The sequence below is a fragment of the Pholcus phalangioides genome, unplaced genomic scaffold (genome assembly GCF_987345545.1).
Source record: "Pholcus phalangioides strain wild (caught in Gottingen) unplaced genomic scaffold, Ppha-v1.0 ptg000017l_1, whole genome shotgun sequence".
In the NCBI taxonomy this organism is placed as follows: domain Eukaryota; kingdom Metazoa; phylum Arthropoda; class Arachnida; order Araneae; family Pholcidae; genus Pholcus; species Pholcus phalangioides.
Window position 1 is genome coordinate 64,452,349 of NW_028301610.1, and position 21,435 is coordinate 64,473,783.

General features: G+C 36.7%; 1 protein-coding gene across 5 annotated transcripts in view; it reads right to left on the bottom strand.

Annotated features, from left to right (window-relative positions):
* The window catches only part of f (espin protein forked), a 336,082-nt gene that overhangs the window by 97,699 nt on the left and 216,948 nt on the right, over positions 1–21,435 (bottom strand). For 4 of the 5 annotated variants that reach the window (XM_089247034.1, XM_089247036.1, XM_089247033.1 and 1 more), the window contains one exon: positions 4,010–4,165. In XM_089247034.1, the coding sequence (XP_089103160.1) occupies positions 4,010–4,165 (156 nt within the window). Of the gene's footprint in view, positions 1–4,009; positions 4,166–10,857; positions 11,023–21,435 lie in introns of those variants that run through there. The other variant, XM_089247037.1, reaches the window with a different exon arrangement.

Here is a 21,435-nt window from a genome sequence, read left to right on the forward strand (position 1 = left end):
AACTTGTTCGGACATTTTATTATTCGTTATCGTCGATTTATATTCCAGTCACGGGCGTAACATTTTGAAAGGACCTCAATAGCAGCAGCAACAACGAAAAAAAATGCAATTTGCATTGTAATTGAAAAAGAGATTGTACTTTCTCGTTCTTTGCGCATGGGATTTAGGGGTTTCTCAACCTTTTCCGCAGCATGGTAAGAATCACTAAACCCCTATAAAATGTCTTATACTTTTAATGAAAATTAGTCTTTTTTCCGATTTCGAGCAGGTTCAAAGTAGGGGGGGGGTGTAAGAAAAAATTGTGTTCCATTGAGAAATAAACTTTACAAATATCTAAGCTTGTCGATGCTAAAATGGGAGGCTTTTAAGGAAGCGAGATATCTCGTCAATGCCGCTTAGAGGTTTCAAGGTTCCTTGACAGCGAGAAATTTCAGTTGTTTCAAATGCTATTCGGAGCCGTGAGAACCGATCTTGCGGTATGTGTGGTCGGCTTTTGAGATGATTAGTATTGTTAGCGCGAAGCAGTTGACTTGTATTTTTGAGTATTATTTTGAGTTTTGTATTTTTTACAATTGAAAAATTAATAGAAGTTTTAGGCCGGGATTTAATCCAGGTATTAGACTAATACTAAATCTAATTGCAGAAGAGAGAGAGAGAGAGAGGAATTATTTCACTGGACACTGAATAAAGTTTAATTTATAGATGATGCGCCAATTTTAAAAATTAATGCAGTCACCATGGGTGTGTTCTAGGCCAGTGGTTTTGAAACTTTGGTACGCGTACACCTAGGAGTAAGGAGTACTCGTAGGTGTACGTGACTGGCCATTCAGCGGAACGCGAAAAATAATCAGAAAATTGCAGAAAAAACGGATAAAATTATGAAAAGTGCTAAACGTTAGTTTTGCGTAATTTACAAAGAGGCACGTAAATTTCCTACGCATATCTAGGATACACAGTACGTACATCTGCTAGGCATGGCGTCCTACGAACAGAGGCGTACCTCGGCGTTCGAAGGGAGTCATGCCCCCCAAAACTAACCAAAACTTTAAAAAAATATTTATTATTTCGGTAAAAAATTAAAATATGGAATCAAAATACCTTTCATATGCTCATTTAACCAATTTCTGTTAATTTAAGTTCTTTTTGAAGGCTGGTAACTCAAAGTTTCTAGGAAAGAAAATTTTGTTTGTGCCCAGTTCCCTTCCCATAGGTAGATGTTCCCTTCCCATAGGTAGATCCTGCCTACGAAGTTCTAGGGATACGCAGTACGTACATCTACCAGGCATGGCGTCCTGCGGAATTCAGTGGTGCAACGACCTATTACGCGTTTGTAATATACGCAAACCTTTTACGCATTTTAAGAAATACGCATGCCTTTTAGTCCCATCCGTACTATATCGTGGCATTACTTGCTATAGAGCAGTGTCTCCCAAAGTGAGAAATGAGAAATATCATCCCCTGAGGGCGATGGAATGATCCCCGTAGCGATAGAAGCTTTCGAGCTCTATAGCATAGGATCCTGTGTATCCGATTGGGTTGTGGGGGGGGGGGGCGGTCGATGAGAGAAACAGTTTCTAAAGAAAGCGGTGATGGAACAAAAAGTTTGGGAAATTATGCTATAGAGCAATAGTTCTCAAAATTTTTGTCACCCGCGAATCCCTTGCCCAATTCATGGTTTATCTGCAGCTCCCCAGAATAGTTTAGTAGATATTTTCCCTTATGAAATAATTACTTAAAAGCATAAATAGGGACGCAAATCGATATCTACAGCTCACCGCGACACACACTTTGAGAATATTGTTATAAAGCATGTTTCTCAAAGATGCCTGGTATTACAAAAAACCAGGCGCCTGTGTCCGTGAGTTTTAATACCCATTACATCCATATTTTTTACGGAAATGGTACTACACTGAAGTTTTCACTTTTTTTTCACTTCCTCCAAAAAACTAAAGCCGATCTGATAAAACTCATGACAGATTCGGAATCAGTGCCCCAAAAGCACGATAAAATCACTGAAATATGTTTGAGAACAAAATCAGTGTTGAGTAGTGTAATGAATAGAAAAAATCTGAAACCAAAAACTATTTTGAATATGTCAGTTCATAAGGTAATAAAGTTTGATTAAAAGTTTCCGATTGAATCATTGTTATTATTTTAGTTTCCACCAGTCACATATTCGTCAAGCTACCATTTTTACGTCCTTCATTGAAGCCTTTTAGGCGTAACAGTTTCGATGAAATTTCAAAAAATATTGCTATTTTATTGATTAACACGTAGTCTGCTTACAACAACGTAAAATAACGATCGCGCAATATACATGTACGCACTGTATGCACCTTCCCTCAAAAAATTTGACTTGATAGCGAAGGTAAGTAATTTGCCACATTTTGGCAAAAAAGTGTTGATTTGGCTAAAACAATTTCAAACAGATCTCATTTGGCTAACACTTCACAAATCTGGTGATAAATTTGCCAGCATAGAAGACTAAGCTAACACGTAAGCATACGTAATAACAAGGTTATAATATAATACAAATACAAATACAACGCCACAACAGGCAAACTGCCCAACGAGGTGGCTGACTTAAGAACATCATGGATCCCCGAGCCATTTTTTGGAGGCCCTACCTACTACTGCTACACCACACATGCACCCCGCCCACACCTCCCCCGCGGAACCCCCAACGAATCGGTACATGCGGGAATGTGCGTGTACGTGTACTGAAACCTGACGTGAAGTTTTTTTTTGTTTCTCTGTAATGCTTGTTATGTGTAGTGCTGCCACCAGTTTTTCCAACTATGAGTGAAGTGTTATGATTGAATGATTTATCGTTGTAGGACTGTTGCTCTCTGTGGCGAGACTTTTTAACGGGGAGATCGGCTCGCATTTGCGCCTTGAATCACACTACATAAAGAGAGAAGTGCCAATCGTGAAGGAAGAATGCCGAACTTGGCTTCTAAAAAATGGGATTGAATATTTCAGTTAAGTTTCAAGAAGTGACAACCCGGTCCATGGTAGAAAAATGTACTTTCGTTCGGGATTTGGCACATAACTGACCGTTAGAAAAATGACAACCGTGACAAAATTTCGAAACCTTATAACTCACTAAAACATCCAAAAACGGAAAACACTTTCCTGTATTAATTTTTCACACGGAATCACGTATGTAATTATTAGGCGGTCGATAGTTACCACCCTGCATATACAGGGTAAATCCGACCTATTCTGAAAAACGGAAGGGGGTGATAGACGAGGCACAGTGGATCATGAAATTTTTTCAGCTACCTAGTTGGGTATTTTGTCTGTTGTGGCCTTTGTTGGTGTATTTGTATTTAGGGGGATGCATTATAAAATAAGTATACACTCACGCAATTTTCGAAGCAGAATCATATAGCTACGAACAGAAATTACCTCGCATACATTTACTTTACTTAAACCTCTCCCATTAAAATCTTTGCCTCGCGCCTCACTTATCTTCCATTATACTATACCATTTTGCTCTCTCGTTTTCTTTTCAATTTTCTGCGACATTCAAGAAATTGTCAAAAACTAAAGAAAATTTCTTTTCTGCAAAAAAAAATCTCATTGTTGTATGCGCTACCGGTTGCTTGCTATCTACGGAAGTATCCATTGAATTTGGAAGATACGTGATTGGGACGAGTCAAGTTGTATGGAATCATGTGACACTAACAATGTTCTACGTGAGTGATTTCGATATAAGTTATTGTTTCTCTTGGAATTTCACCGGGCTTCTTATATTGTTTTTCGTTACGGTTGCAGTCAATCGGCGCTATAAGCCCTCTAGGTAATTGATAAGAATCGCAGGGTAGAGCGATCTTTTAGTTAAAGTAAGAGCGAGTTTTTTATTTTACATTCTACCGGGATACAGGAAATCTCGTAAAACTAATGATGTGCAATCGACAATTACAGCATAAAAAAATGAAATTCTTTTGGGGTCATTTTATGCCGATGCAAACGTTGAAAAATTATAGTTTATATCAAATCTTACCTCAATTCCGGACAAGATTCAACAAGCAATTTCACACAATCGAGGCATCCTTTAGCAGCTGCATAATGTAAAGCTAAAGCACCAGTTGCTGTCGTCTCTAAGGCCGGCATTTTCGCCTCCCGAAGCAGCCACTTGAGGACGCTCCGACGGCCGTATCTGGAAAGAACAAAACAATTTTTAGTTCGAAGCAAACCTCATCGTCTCTTGTCATTTATCACACGAACGGACGAATTAATTGTCTCGATTAACTAATCATATAAATAGAAAAAAAGAGTATAAACAAAAATTTTAAATCTCATTTTTGGTCGCACTACATGGCCAAACCATGACACGCCTGCCATGAGTGGCACGCAATGATATCAGGAGTGGCACTCGAAAGTTAAGAGAAACTCTATTCCATTTTTCAATCAAAAAAATTCTCTCTTACTAACTTGAAGAAACCTTTTCTCACGAATGATGGTTTTGTAGGCTGCCAAACGTGAATAGTACGTGGTAGGTACTCTTAAAATAATAACTATGTGATAACTTTCTATTCAATGCGTTTCTGTTCGGTTTTTCATCTGTAGGCATGTTTGCTAGACGTCCCATGTGTACGAGATTCAGGACCATCATACATTGTATAATACCATTGCATTGTATATCCATGAATTTTGCTGAGCCATCTTAGAAAGTTTATTGAGGAGGAGGACGCCCAGCGCCCCGAGGCTTGAGGTTCCGGTGCCTCTGCCCAAGATGGTGTAGTAACATGAACTTCTACCGATATACGTACATACACAATCTGCATTGAAGATCGAATTTATGACTCAAAAATGAAAACAAATTTGACGCAAAAGAGTGATAAACTGAATATTTTTACAAGAATAACAGCTGAACAATATTTCGCAGGAACGGAAAGCATGCTCATGTCCCGTAAAACGAGACGTATCATCCGCATGTTAAAATTCGAAGAGTGGCACGCTCATCGAAAATAATCTTGATTTTATCACGGCTTGGAAAAATGTTGGTTCGTCGAACCCAGGATCAAAGCTGAGTTAAGAGTTAGCGTTGACATTCAATGTTTAAAAAAAGACCCTTAATTCATAGCATCGCCATATGATGAGAGCGAGGCGAACTAGCATATAGTCACGCCCATATCTATTTGGATTGGCAGTTTGCACTTGAGTTTTGAATTTTAAATTAAAAAAAAATTTAACCCAAAAAAAAAACCCGCGATATGCGAAGAAAGGTAATTTATTTCAAAAATAGCCTGCTGGGGAATGAGCGAAATAGAACACTGAAATTTAAAATTAGATTAAACAGAGCGAGAGCAACCACGTGGCAAGATAAGAAAATTGATTAGCAAATCGGGAGAAAAGAACACCATTCAAACGACTCTGTAGTTCGCCCCTTTGCCAGTAGTGGAGCTTATTAGCGACCGGTTTTCCCATAGAAGTGTCTACGCTTGTCTTTAACTTTGCTTTGCCCAGGATCTATGTTTGAACAGATATTTCTGAACCCATACAACTGTTAGCGACTGAGAACCAGAAAACCGAAACTTTTATATAAAGAAAATGATTTTCAAGCTTTGTTGTTGGTTATTTGGAATCGCGTAATATACATACATACATATATATATATAATAAATATTAATATAATTATAATAAATAATAAATATTAAAAAAATTTACACAATAAAGTTGAAGTATTGATATTGTGACCATACGCCCCCTATTTTTTTCTGGCCGTCCCGACTTTTTCTACAGAAAATGTCCCAGTTTTTCTAGTTTTTTGCACGAAGCCAACTTAAATTCTTATTCTTTACTGAAGTCAAAGATTGAAATTATTTTTGAACTCACAAGTTATATTATGATAATTGCCACTATATATAAGAATATTGTTCTCACATATTTGTGTTGGTGAACGTTTCATTTCGTGGAATCCATTTTAATGCATTGCAACTTGCAGTAATGCTGCATTTTCCACCGTTTTGATTTTTCTGTGATTTCACCAATATTTCGCAACTTTGTTTACTTTTATCATCATTTTTGGCAATAATTGGCAATGTCCCGTATTTTCTCGTATTTGCAATCCCAATTTCTCGTATTCCCGTATTTCTTTCGAGGAAATACGGTCAACCTAAGCGTTGAGGAAAACAAACAAAATTTCTGTCTTAAAGGAGCACGAACTTTTTTTTTTGTGATCGGCACCAGCTTCATCAACGGATAAATTGAGAACAGAATATTTTTTGTAAGAGATCATAAAAGAGCGTCCGTGTGTCCATCGCTGTCGGGCATCAACTGCCATTAATAGCATATGAAAAAAAGTACAAGTCTGAAGAGTATTCTTCAGTTCAAGTATCTCGAAAACGATTCCAGTTCAAAAACACATATACCCATTTCATTCAGACAATACACAATGAGTAAGTAACGGTACGAAGAAGAAAACCATCACCACGAAGATCTCTAATTATCGGAATAATAGATCACCTGCTTGATTCGATACGTTCTTAATTACATTTCAATAGACCTTCTCTTCAATTCGGTTCGAAAACGCGCGTTTGTTATTAACACCGAGTATTGTGGATTGGTATAGGCCGCCTATATATCGGCCCGATTTCGTATAACTGGGTCAGCATAACAAATCGAGACAGAAAAAAAGGAGGAAAGAGTTGAAAAATGAAGTTTATTTATATGATGTGCTAACAGATAAGGTCCATCTAACATTAGAAAACACTGGACCGTCTTCACTTCTTAGTTCCAAAAACACAAAAAACGTGTTTTATTTATTATTTATTTATTTTCAAAAAAAGAACCATTTCTGGTTTAGTTGAGGCTATTAAATAACAAAATGATGGGTTGGTAACAAGTTGTATTCTGTTGTTGTTACTCTAAAAAAAGGAGGCAAAACATCCTATAAGGATTCCTCATTTATCATAAGTTCCAAATTGGTATTTTTTGCTGAATGGGGAAAAAACAATAGCCGTTGGTCATTTTTCTATAATTGATGCTGTTTTTCAGAGGAGGTGGATTTTTTTTTTTTTTTTAATTTGATTTTCTTCCAAGAATCAAATGTTGACCCTTTTTCCAAAAATAGATTTATTTGTAGTATTAGGTTGAAAGTTATGAAGCAAACATTACACTTGGAAGAGTTGATCAACTTTGCCCAAGAATATTAAGAAGATACCAACGAATAAGGCAAATACACGAAAATGCAAAAATCCTGTAAGGATAATTCCATATACAAATCCTACAAGGATTTTTGTATTTTCGTGTATTTGCCTTATTCGTTGGTGTCTTCTTAATAAACATTATACTATCGGCAGAGGCACATTGATGGTTTCGCCGCCTGCGGGATACACGATTCCGATCTAATTTTCTTGAGTATTTCTTCGAATTCGCCACCCTGTACTTATAACCCGCTTGGTCTTCCCCCTCCCAACTCTTGCAAGTACACCTCCGTTAAAGACACTCATTTATTCAGGCTTGCACGCTGTTTTGGTCACTCAAATACTTTCAGACTGTTTTTTGTCACTCATATGCTTGCCGACTGTTTCGGTCACTCATATGCTTGTACACTGTTTTGGTCAATCACATACCTGCACACGCTGTGAAGCACTCACTGACAAGATCCCTCGCCACTGTAGGCCACTCGTTTGGTCGTTCATATACTTGTTCACTCTCTAAGTCAACCTTCCACTCACTCACGTGCTTGAAAACTTTCTAGGTTATAAATGCTCAACCCGTGGCAAGTCGGAGTCATCTGATGTGGCCCGCGACATCAAACCTAATTTTGTAAAAATGAACTAAGCGGCACATTACCAGATCACTTAAGTGACCCATGGTATGTACAGAACACTTGCGTGACCTAGGGAGCTAAGCCATATCACTTAAGTGGCCAGCGACACAGTTCCAGATCGCTTAAGCAGCACGCGACACAATTACAGATTATTTGAGTGACCCGCGGTACATTTAACGATTTCTCATGCAGCTCGTGGCTCATTTCCAAACCACCTAAGTGGCCCAGATCACATAAGTGATCCCTATGACCACGTATCCACCAATTCTGACGGAAAATCAGCAAATACAGTACAGTAATTTCGCGATAAGTAACAAAGTTAAACTCCGATAACCCGAACATTTGTTTAAGTCGAAGCCCCAGAACTTTTTCCACGTTTTAGAGTTAAAATTCTCTCTTAACTTGAAAATCTTCTTCCTCTAAATCGAAGTTTACGGTAATGGGAGAAATGTAAAAAATAGCATTTTTAGCAATAGCATTTAGCATTTAGCAATATAATTTAGTATTTAACAACAGAATGTAGCATTTAGCAATAGAGAATTTAGAATTTACCAATATCATACATAGGCGGAGATAGACTTAAAAGTCGGGGGGGGGGCACGATGATTGCTGGGGGGCATGATGATGATGATGTCAATTCATATATACGCAAATACATTAGATCAGTAGGCTTTACCTTTGACGCTGGGGGGGGGGGGTGGGGCGTATCTCCGCCCATGATATTTAGCAATATAATTTAGCATTTAGCAATATCATATAACAATGAAATTTAGCATTTAGCAATATCATATAACAATGGAATTTAGTATTTAGAAATATCATATAACAATGGAATTTAGCATTTAGTAATATCATATAACAATGAAATTTAGCATTTAGCAATATCATATAACAATGGAATTTAGCATTTAGCAATAGAAAACAGAATTTAGAATTTAGCAATATAATTTGGTATTAAACAACAGAATTTAGTATTTATCAACAGAATTTAGTATTTAACAACAGAATTTAGTATTTAACAACATAATTTAGTATTTAACAACAGAATTTAGTATTTAGCAATGCAATTTATCATTTAGCAATGCAATTTATCATTTAGCAATGCAATTTATCATTTAGCAATGCAATTTATCATTTAGCAACATAATTTACTACTCAGCAAATAGCATTTGTCAATAGAATTCAGTACTTTGCAATAGAATTTAGCTGATTCATTTGTTTACTTGCAAAAAGTTTAATTAATTAATTTTTTTGCAATAAAATCAAAATACTTTCTCACGAAAGAAGGACAAAAAAGAGAGAGAAGTGTGTGTCAAAAATCACTGCAGATAATGCTCTTGTATATACCGTTTATTTATAACTAGTTTTTCCGAGTTACATGCGTACGTCCGTTTTCATAATAAAGTACATGCATCATCATTTCTGAGTTTTCTCGTTCAATAATTAAATTAGAATAACTGTCTTTTCGAATTTCTTCATCTCCAGTAGTTTGGCATGTCTTACAAATACGATATTCGGGAATAGTGATGTTATTTTAACAAACATTTAACAAATCGGAGTTTTCGTAAGTCGAACTAACGATAACTCGAATTTTATCGTCGGCCGCTGCATAAACAACTTATTGAGATTTGACTGGTTACACTAGTGTTTCCTAAGTAATATCACCCTCTACGGGAAAGTAATGATAGTTACGGATATCACTCAGGGGGGGAGGGCGAGGACAGAAAATTTCCTTAGGGTGGGGAGGTGATGAACAAAAAGTTTCAGAAACTGATCAACACCGGGCATCTTCGAGCCGTTGCTCGCGAGCATGGCGGTACTCCCTGAAGCACCCAGAGTACTCGATGCTCTTGCCCGGTTTCGTGCTCGCTAGCACTTGATCAACATTCCAACACAACACCTTGTACAAATTGCATTCAGAGATTGAAATCACACTGATTTCATGAATTCGCATGTCTAATTTTCTGTAAGGGTGCTCTTCTTTTGAAAATAAGTGCTGACAGATTGCTCACAGCTGAAAAAAAGGTTGAAGACCTCTTATCTACACAAACCATACTTACGATAAACTTTTGGACATCAGTGTACGTGCATTTCAATCGTCACTTAGACTTATTAAACATCCATGACTGAAGATAGAAGTTTGTTTCCCCCAGTAATACCCTTGAACATTGACACACATTAAAACAAAGGCTTCTCCTATCATTAGACAAAGACTACCATCAACAACAAAGCTATTCCAATTAGCAATTACCACGTTTCCTCTTTAATCGGGAACGTAATCTTCGATTCTATGCATCAATGAAGAGAACACGAAAAGTCGGTGGCAACTAGTTCCACGATGAGAATCAACTTTGCTCGGAGGCATGGACACACAAAACAAATCCCTTCCTTTGAATATGAATAAACACTAGATTTCATGCAAAGCATGAATTATTACAAATAGTTCATCAGCTATGTCCACGTTCTGATAAGGAAGCTGGTACAGAGATGGTACAATAAACTTTTCTTTTATAGGGAACGACTAACCAGAATATTAATCAATCTAGACATTAGAAGTTAACAGTGGGTCAGTGATAAGTCCTATATATATGGATTTCAGCCATCAAGTTCGATGTGAACATTGAACTGAACATTGAAATTATCATTAGTTAATATTTCCGTGATTTGTGTGTGTTTGTGTGTGTAAACAAATTCGTTATTCATTATTCATTTTTCTTCCCTTCTGGTAGGGATAAGAACTCTTCATTTCCATCTGATGGCAAATACCGACTACTGGATCTTCGGCGTTTTAATGAATGGTACCTGTACATGATTTAATCGTCACTATTAACACAGCATGATGACGAATATGCAAACTTATACCGGGTACTCCTTCCTTATACTATATATATATATATATATAGTATATATACTCCTTCATATACTTTTATATATATATATATATGATTTTCAGCCATCAAGTTCGATGCACTGAACATTGAAATTATCATTAGTTACATATTTTCGGGATTTGCAAACGAATTCGTTATTCACCTACGAAATAAGTAACATGTAAAACAATTTCCAACACTCACGAGTTTGAGTCTCCTGGTAGGGATAAGAACTCTTCATGTTCATCTGATGGCACATACTGCCTGCTGGACCTTCGACGTTCTAATGAATGATACCTGTACATGATTTATTCGTCACTATTAACACAACATAATGCCGAAGACGCAAACTTGTGTGGGATACTCCTTTCCGTCGACAAAGTGCAACATCGAGACGAAAATCAATCGCGTATTACAGTCACCACGAGAGACTCACTCCGCACGTTACACTGCGCGACTATTACATGGAAAAAAACATTTTCTCAAACGCACGGATGACTAAAAAAATGGGGTTTTCTTTTCATTGTTTTTTCTTGGAGAAGGTGGGTAAAAACTGCGATGGAGCGTGCAACTTTTCATATCGTGGGTAAAGAATTTTTTCGGAGAAGAGTAAAAAGAAGCAGCGTTTTTTTGTTTTTTATATATGAATCTACTGATGGTTTGACGATTATGGCGCAGGAACGAGTTAAAAAAAAAACTGAGAAGGGATTCGTTGAGGTTGCTGATGGAAAATACGAGCAAAGAAAAAAAGAACGTTTAAGAACTTCACCGAATATAGCCGTTTATGGGTGGAACATTCATTTTTTTGTGACGACGTTCGTCATGAATGCGTACGCCTTTCCATTCTCCGCTGGTGCGAATTAAAGCGCGACAAAATCAAGAGGGGAAGAAAAAAAAGCAATAATTTTTTTTTTTTACTTGTGCCGGTTTATAAGCCGGATGCAATCTTATTCATTTATTGGTTTTTAGAGCACACACATGCTGTTAGGCAATGGATAGCGGAACCCGGGTAACCCTCTACCGATGGCAGTAGAAGACGGAGGTGTGAATAAAATTAATCGTGGGGGATTTTTACTCTTTGAGCGGGACATAAACAAATTGCCTTTTTACTTTCTTTACTTTAGAATCTAACACAGGGAGCACAACTTCCCACCCGTGGGCCAAATGCGGCCCAGCAAGGGGGTTAAATCCGGCCCGCGAAGGGTTTATCGGTAGAAAAAAAAGTAGCAATATACTCACAAAATGATAAATACCTAGGCCGACCATATTTCCTTCTTAATAATACGAGATTCATGGGATATATCTTCAATTATCACCAAAAATATTGTCGAACGGGCAAGTAAAGTTGTCAATTACAGCCAAAAAATAAAATTACGGAAGGCAAGTAAAGTAGTCAACTATCGCTAAGTTTGTTGCCAGTTGTGCACAATGATGGGTACTGCAAGTTGAAATATAATTCACCAAAAAAAAGTATATCTTGGACAAATATGTGATTGATTTGAAATATGTGATGAATATTTATGTGTGTGTGTGTGTGTCTATAATATTAATTATAATAGTCATAACAGTCATAAGCCATGAAAATAATCTCAGTTCTTGATTTCAAAAATTCAACTACGCGTTGGTGTGAATATGGTAAAAAACAGCACATATTATAAAAAAGTTGGAACGACAAAAATTACATGCATGCCCCGTAAAATACCGGTCATATGGTTACTTTATATATTACTCTTTCTGGCTCGCGAACGCCAGAAATACCACACAATTAGCCAACTATCTCGCGGACTGTAAAGGTTGTGCACCCCTGATCTAACACATTCTTCAGATAGTATCTTTGTATAGCAGATATCTTCTCTGGATAGATATCTTCTCTGTATAGCAGCGAAATACTAGTACAGTAAGACCTCAATATAATATCGTTGGTACGTCACCCCGTTCATAACATGTCTAAAAGTCGCGGCTGACGGAATAGGAATTATTTGTTATACCTCCGCGTATTTAGCGTCATGCTTGAATCCCAAAACAGCGTAAAAAGTCGCTCACAAAAGTTTGTTAAGAGTAACGAATGAGTATCAAAGGACAAATCAAGGTATGGTCTTATGAGCGAAAATGAATTCAGGAAATATATTTCAACTGCCATGGCGAGGAATTGCACCACCGTCCCTTTGCAAGCCAGACAGGTGCACTAGACCACTAAGCTACAGAAGCAACAAACATTTATCTTTCCTTAGAACGTATATACGCTGAACCGAACTGTAGAGAACCGATACACTGACGCTGTACGCTGAACCGATTCCCCGCACAGGCAGTTTAATTTTGTTTCCTGAGTTCATCTTCGCATCAGCCAGTTACTTAAACCAATGATTCTCAATCTGTTGCCATTTGCCCTTCTTGCGGTGCTGAGATGCTCCAAAGCGGCCACAGGTGAAAATCAAGTTGACAGGCTGCTAAGGGTGCACGAAGCCCTTTAAAGAAAAAATTCAGATGTAAAAAAATTTTTTAAAGAAATTTATTTAAACCGCTCTACACCGGGAATCGAACGCTATTCTCATGCATATTGGGCAAGTTCACAAGGGAAGCAACTCTAACCGACGAGTTAATTCATCCAACTGCTCACCCGTTCTCGGAAATTTTTTTAGATTTTCTGTGTTCCCGAAATCGTGAGAAAAATTCCCGGTAAATCGAGAAAAATACTGTTGCGACACAGTAATACTTAAAATGGAATATAAAAGTTAAAACAAATAAAATAGGAAAATACTTGTTGAAAATTTAATTAATCTTCTATACCTATAGCATAGTATTAGGCAAAGAAATATCCGGAAACCTTACATACTATGAAACACTAATACTGTTTTGGGGAAGTAAAAACACCAGCGATGAACGTAGGAGATAATGTGCTATAGCGTCGATGGCTATCGCAATTATTCCACGAGTGTGGTCCGTCCATTGCGGAATAAAGAGGGAAGCTCTCCACTATGTTAGTCAAACACATGTACAATACCTTTAATATTTTCCTCGCTCATTACCTCTCTTTACTTATGACTAGAGCCCGGATTATATGCACTAAAAAGTAGCAAAATATGCTCTAAAAATATGCAAATATGCATTTAAAAATATGCAAATATGCATTTAAAAATATGCAAATATGCATTTAAAAATATGCAAATATGCATTTAAAAATATGCAAATATGCATTTAAAAATATGCAAATATGCATTTAAAAATATGCAAATATGCATTTAAAAATATGCAAATATGCACTTAAAAATGCAAAAATGTGCACTTAAAAATGCAAAAATGTGCACTTAAAAATGCAAAAATGTGCACTTAAAAATGCAAAAATGTGCACTGAAAATTCCAAAATATGCATTAAACACCTCAGAATATGCATTAGAAATCGAGAAAAGTCAAAAATTCCGAAATATGTATAAAAAATGAAAAAATATGCATTAAAAAAATCACCGCGCAAAAAAAAAGCAAATGTGTTTTTAAAATGCATCTTTTCTATTTCTTAGTGCATATGTATTTCATTTACAAAAAAATATCCCCTCATATATATATATGCCACATATGCAAATAACTTATACATATTTTTTATTCGGGCATTTTTTAATTTTCAGTTTGTTGCAGCTGCTGAATAACGAAAATAGCAGTAAAACAAATGAATTTTGACACTATTTCTAAATCAACTCTAATATTTTGACATATCTCTAGAGATAGCCTTACCATGAAACGGTTAATATTTGTAAAATACTTTATAAATATGTATTAATTCACTAAATTTCACCTGCGGGGGAAAAACCGACGTTATGAAAAATATGCACATATGCTGAAAATTCTTTAATTTTATGCATTTATATGCATTAATGCTAAAAAAGGCCATTATATGCAAATGCATGTGCATATACATTTGTATATGATGCTTTACTTATGACTTTACTTAAGAGCTCTCCTTTTCCTTGGAGAATTATTGCGTAAAACCCCTTCTAATAATTTCTTTTTTGCCTTCTTTTTCCTCTCTCCTACCTTAATACTTAAAAACTTATCCCTTTTGCCCTTTTCCTGTAGCTACCTGCAAGTGATTGAGAAAAGACGTTTTATGGCTTTAATGTTGCCCAATTTGGGCGTGTGAATCCCTTCCCTGGGAAAATTTGTCGTTTACAACTGATCCCCAGTTCTTGCATTTGAAATCCTAAAGGACAATAAGAAGAATGATTGCGGGAGAGCGTGTTGCATTTTTTTTATTTTCAAGTGGGGTGACCACGACCGGAGTTTCAATCTGAATGCCAGAAATTGCTTCAAATGCCAAAAAAAGCAAAAAAAAAAAAAAAAACCGTGATAAACAAGTGGAGGAAAAATTACTTTGTACAGTTGAAACTATAAATCTCAAGCGTTTGTAACGAGAAAAGGGGAAGGAAAGAGGTGGTGTTGTGTGTTTTTGAGGGGAAATTTTGGTGACCACCAACCATTCTTTTTATTGGGGTTAGTCAGTGGTCTTGTAACAAATCAACACTATCAAAATTATTTATCAAAACTTGGGATTGAATGGAGAGACAAGCGGATGCCTTTGAGCAGGAGCTAAAGTGGCCCAAGAGTGAATATGATGGAAGATCATTTGATCATTTTTGTCGCACCACGGTCATTTTTTGCACACGAGGGCTAATTAGACCGGGACCTACAATTTATTGCCGATTCCGAACGGCAGGCTTGCTTTTTATGTTCATCGAGAAGTTGGTGCGCTAATCCCTCGAGGAGGGACTCCCTGCGGTAGCAACTTTTTCTGTGGTCATGTCGCCATTTCTGTTGTTATGATGGAAGATGAAAATTGGGAACTTGGAGATTCTAATACATCTACAGAAATTCTCGAATGCTCATTCTGTGTAAGTGGGTATGAATTATTATTTTCATCGATAGTGATTAAGAGTGATGTGTAAGCACATTCGATTATCATAATCCGAATGAAACAATATTAGTACTGCACAGGTAAGTTGGAATTCAAACTATATACAAAAAAGGTGAGAAACATTCTTCTTTTTCCTTTCCTCAATCTGAATTGGAAATGATTAAAATAAGAAAAATGAAAAAAAGGGTTAAAGTGTCATTTTTGATAACTGTGGAGAAATTAGGAAAAATGAAATTCTATTCTGCGTAACTTTAATTTCATCTGCAATTAAAAAAAATCAAATTGTAGAAGTTATTCGGAGCGTGGCCACACTGCAATGAAATTTGAGACCTGGTGCCAGGGCCGCCACCAGGAGTGTCGGGTGCACAGAAACGAATGCCAATTCACCCTTTAACGCCAAAATTTCCAAACCATTTATGTTTACTGCAGGGATCTTTAATATTATGATATAAAAATAACAATATATTAATCAATTAAAATTATTATAAGATTTGGGATTCGTTTCATGCAGGGCCGGTTCTGGACATTTTTTACGTGTAAGCAAATATTATTTTGGTGATAAAAAAATCGCCGCCCTCTTCAGTAGGTTCCTTCTGAAAACATCGTGTAATTGAAGTTGTGTGGTGCATAAATGAAATATTTTAACTTTAAAAAGTATAAAGAGTAATCGAGGCCGAAAAAAAGGTCGTCTAAACGTGGTTTCACTGTAAATATGTGGTCTCGGGAAATGCTATTTCTCGTTCCCGATTCCCTAATGTTTCAAACTTTTGGAAATTTGGAAACCCTACTGAGACCTCAGCTAACCTTAAACTGCTGTTGCACAGAATTTCTGACCTTGGTCCAGTTCAACGGAAAAAAATTCGGATCATAACACTTTCATATCAGACATTATACCGTGAGTGTACTTTTGTGAGCCGTATAAGAGCTAAATTACTCCTTCGGGGGCTAACAAAGTATTGATAAAAACAATTTCAATATGTTTTGATTGTTGCGGAGGTAAGATACAGGATTTTCGTTCGGTCTTACTACGACTTCATGTAATCCAATGCGATAATCAAATCCAACGCATACTTTGAAGTATGTTTTGAACGATTGCCTCAAGGTAGAATAAATCTGAAAACCTTCACTGGTTTTGTTGCATTGAATTCATAATTTGCGATAAAATAAAAACGGTCAATTATAAATTTATAGCAACATTTCCTGTTCAACGATCTAGATCAGTGTTTCCCGAAGTGGGCAATACCGCCCCCTGGTGGGCGATGGAATGGTACGGGGGGGGGGGGGCAATAGAAGTTGCAGTTATAACATTGGATTCTATAGGCTTGTTTGAGTTGGGGGATGAGAGAAAAACATTTCTGATGAAGGGGGCGATGGAACAGAAAAGTTAGGAAAACTATGATCTAATTCTAGATCATTTTAATATTTTCATACATTCACCAAGTACGAAGGGAGATGAAGAGATAAAGTAATTTCGGTATTCTTTCTGTGGTGCTCTATTTTTATACGGAATTTCAAGTACAGTCAACCCATTTAGACTCTAGAAAAAAAGGTGTCGTCGATGGAAAAAGAGAGAATTTCTTTTTCAAAAGCGTAGAGTGTTTGAATGCGTACAAAGTTCTTGAACCAGACACGGAAGGAATGAGCAAAAAACATCAAACATAAGCTGTCGTATCCATCACGTACGAATCAGGTAAAACAGAGCACCCATGATACGCGATGTGAACGAAGTATATGAATTGTAACGTGATATGTCGTTACAATGAAGGCGAATGAACAAAATGTAAAAATGGCGACGATGCCTTGGGCATTATTATTTGAAAAGACATACACGTCCGGCAGTATCACAAGACGTCTCCGTGTGGGAAACATGGCCGCATTTTTCCACGCTTATTAAGCGCATCAGGGAATTTGATTTCGCATCATTCTTGCAATTGCCAAGTAACATTAGTATACCGGGTGCATAGCTAACTCCCACTGCCGCAAATTAATGGCGAGCCCTGTATCATAGAGGAATACTTCCAATTAGGAAAAAGTATCTAAATAACGTGTAGGAGGCAGATACCGTCATTCATATTGCAAGGGGGTTGTTGATAGAACATAAAAAAAAACCTTTTTATACACTGACACCCTGTCCTCAAAAACCCAATAAAAAATTGTTTCTCTGTCTCTCCTGAGGCCAACAAAAAAATTCTCACGTTTCTAAGTGGAATATTCGTGATATTTGAAATAGAAAGTTGGAAAAGAGGAAGTCCGATAACAAAAGTCATGATTCGGACTTATCGCCAAGTTGGCTTATTTTTTGTGGTAATTATGTCCACGTTAGCTATGGCGACCCATAAAACTGCAGTCACAATGCGGTAATCATTTTTTTTCTCAAAATTTGCCAGAAAAAACTATATGTGTGCCTATGTTATTACACGAATCGTTTTTATATGTTCTTTGCCCCCAGTCCTCCAGAAAAAATTTAAATGACAGGCCTGACTTTGGCAAAACCTTTCGGCCATTTCGTGAATTGGCCGCAGTTCGGGCTTTTGGCAGTAACATATACAATGCAACCATTTCCCCACGGAAGCACCTCAAGTAATCGTAAAATACCCACTCAAATAAAAACTATATGATTGATTTGAACTTTTGAAAATGAATGAAGAGAAACTTGAGAGAATAAAAGCGATTAAGTTTTCAAAATTCAATTTTGGTAAAATGTGTTAAAATAAATTACGTTTGTTATATACATATATATCTATATAAGCTTTTAAAGCGAATTATGAAGGAGGAAAAACGGAACTGAACTGCACCATTGAGAATATACAAACTGGATTACCAACAGCTTAAGTACACATAAAAAAACTAACTGGCTGTGATTCAAGTTTTTAATGTGTTTCAATCGAGAAAAGAAAAATTGCAGACAAAATAAATTCTAGACGAGTAATTGCTTCACCGTAACCTGTAGGATGACGACTAAATTACTATATCTGTCCATCAAACAGAACGGTAAGAATTGAACTAGCGTGTCCGATTGTGTGAACTGACAAAAACCGTTATTGGTAGTTGTGATTGAAAAAAGTGTTTGTGTGATGTGAACTTGATAAATTTATATAGACATATTGAAAATGGACTGATAGGTTACCATCTTATTCTTTGCGGTCTTCAGCTTCCGACATTAGTGTCGAATCGATCAATGGCCAAGAAACTCCTACAAACTTCTTATATACCCTCTTCTTATAACCCGTCGCAGAAGTTTAGATGATAGTGATATTTGCTCTTGAAATTATAATGCCAGAGCCACGAGTCAAGGCTGGCCCAATATGTTCCAAGGTTGGTCGTGGACGAGTAGTGTAAAAAAGAGCAATGATAAACCATAAGCAATGATAGTCAAATGTTGGAGCCTGGAAGATATTGGAAGGCTGATCGAAGAGAATGACCAGGACTTCCCAGCTCTCGAGCCTACTCGCCCGAGTGGTGAAGTGGTAAGATGCTCGTCTTTGACTAAATGAAGGTCTACGATTCATTTCACATTTGTTTGAACTAGAAAAGCGTCCAATATATAAGTATTAAAAGATTTAGAGAGGCCGGTTTTAATCAAAATCCGGTATAGGGAAGTGTCCAAGGCCTGGGTAAAGGAGAAACACACGTTAGGAAAAGGCAAGACTAAAGTCAAAGATATTTAGTGGACCAGTGAATATACAGGGTAATTCATAAAGAAGTATGCAGTTTCCAGATGCTTGCTTTCTTTTTTTCAAACAGAGCACAACTCTGGTCTATCACCATGGGCAATTTACTACCGATTGAGTTGTCCCGGAAGTATGAGTTTGTGTGTAACTAACAGTCTGGGTGCGCATATAGTGTTGTCAGTGAATTTTTAGTGCAGCCATGTATATTTCAAATTGCGAATGAAGTGTAATGATTGAATATTTGTGCCGTTGTAGGCATGTTACTCTCTGTGGGGAGACTTTTGAACGGGGAGATCGGCTCACATTCTCAACTCGAAGTTTCCAGATGATGTAAAACAGTAACGGTTGAAAACTGTACCACAACTGCTATCAGGTGATATATTCCTACAATTTGTGTTCCGCTACTTGAGCAATTCGACGTAAGCGATAGCGCACGAGTCACAAGCCCAGTCTGTTCTGATTCTGTGTCCATAAAACAAGAGTAAAGCCCTTCTGTTTACATGAAAACATTTTCATGAGAAACTTTTTTTTCTGGATATTTTGAATATTATGCTCATGGTTCATACTGCAGTGACAGAACGACAATGATAATTTTATCCTCCGATCGGAGAGAATGCTTCTGCACAACAGTTACGGGGATTCCGTTTTGCTCAATTCCAAAATCCAGAACGTCTTCTCCATTGCAGACACAGCCATTCTGATTGATTAGTCCTGGGAAAATATCGCACCCACCCTCCCATGCAAAAATAGGTGCCTATGATTCATTAATGTCCAATTATACAGATTTCATTGTTTGATCCTTTCAGACCCTGGTGCCACAAATCTGTGGGGTTTTTTTTTCTCACAGTAGAATTTTTCCTTTCGACCACAATCAGTTGAGCCCTGACTTAGAGGATTGTGCAAGTTTTGAGTTTGAAATATGGTGAATATGAACTTCGGGGGTTTCATCACAGGGCAGCACTTGAAATTGAAAAAAAAAATGTATTTCTGAGATGGCTTCAGGGTGTAAAAGTACCTTCGGGGAAAGTGCGATTTATTACATAAAATTTAGCAGTAAAATTCTGGGGAAAATTGTACATGAAGACGAATATACCCTGCATTATCATGGCTGAAAAAATTAGAACGAAGTGAATTATTTCTTGACAAAAAAATAAGATAAATAAATTGAAAAAATATATATATTTGGCAGTTATGTTTTTAATGCAAAAAATTTGAAAATTCCCCAAAAAATAAAAATAAATAAATGCTCGATTCTCTAAAAGGAATAAGAAATTTATTCCATCATAATTATGGAACATAATTTCAGAGAAAACTTCATTTAAGGACGGATTAATCTTGAACCAATTTAGATACCATCCCTGTAACAGTCAATGCAAATTACCATTTCAATGTCGTTATAATGAACTACTTGTCTTTATCTGGATCTTATTCCGATAGATTTCAACTATACACCTCATTGAAACCTATACTTCTGGAACTAACTATTTTCAAGGTTACAATGGAACTATCATTTCTGAGCATGATAGGCTGAAGATAAGGAATTACCGTTTAATTTATTTTTTTTTGAAGGAAAAAAGTAAATCTAAACCCAAAAACTCTCTTGAGCTCATTCACGCGTTTGGGTGAATAACATTTAAGTGGACTGTCTGTTCTATGGAAAAAAAAATCTATAAATCTCGCATATATAGAGTGAGGAGGGTTCTCTTTCCTCCAATTAACCTGAAACTATCAGAGCGGATAACCGATATCTAAGCGCATCCCTAGCATGGATAATAATGAAAAAAAAGATCTGAATCTCTCTGATTGTCGAAATTGTTTTAGTGATGGTGTAATCGAACACACTTCAACTGACTTTATGGAAGTGTTTTGATGAGATGGATTAAAATACATCTTAATAGAACGATTAGGTTGTATATTAAGGGTGAACAGAGCCCGCCCTTAGGGGTGTGCGATATGTGCGGTCACACTGGGCCCCGCGGCAGTTACGTACTTACGGCAATATTTTTTTTTCATAAATTCTAAATTTTCATCCATTCCGGAATTATGAATTTCATCTTCTGTAGAATTCAAAATTTTACAAATACAAAGACCACAACAGAAAAAATTCCCCACAAGGTGGCTGCGAAAAGTTGCCCATAAAATATGGATGTCGAATTATATATCTAAACTATTTTAAAATACAACAAGCTAATAAGAGCAATAAAAAAC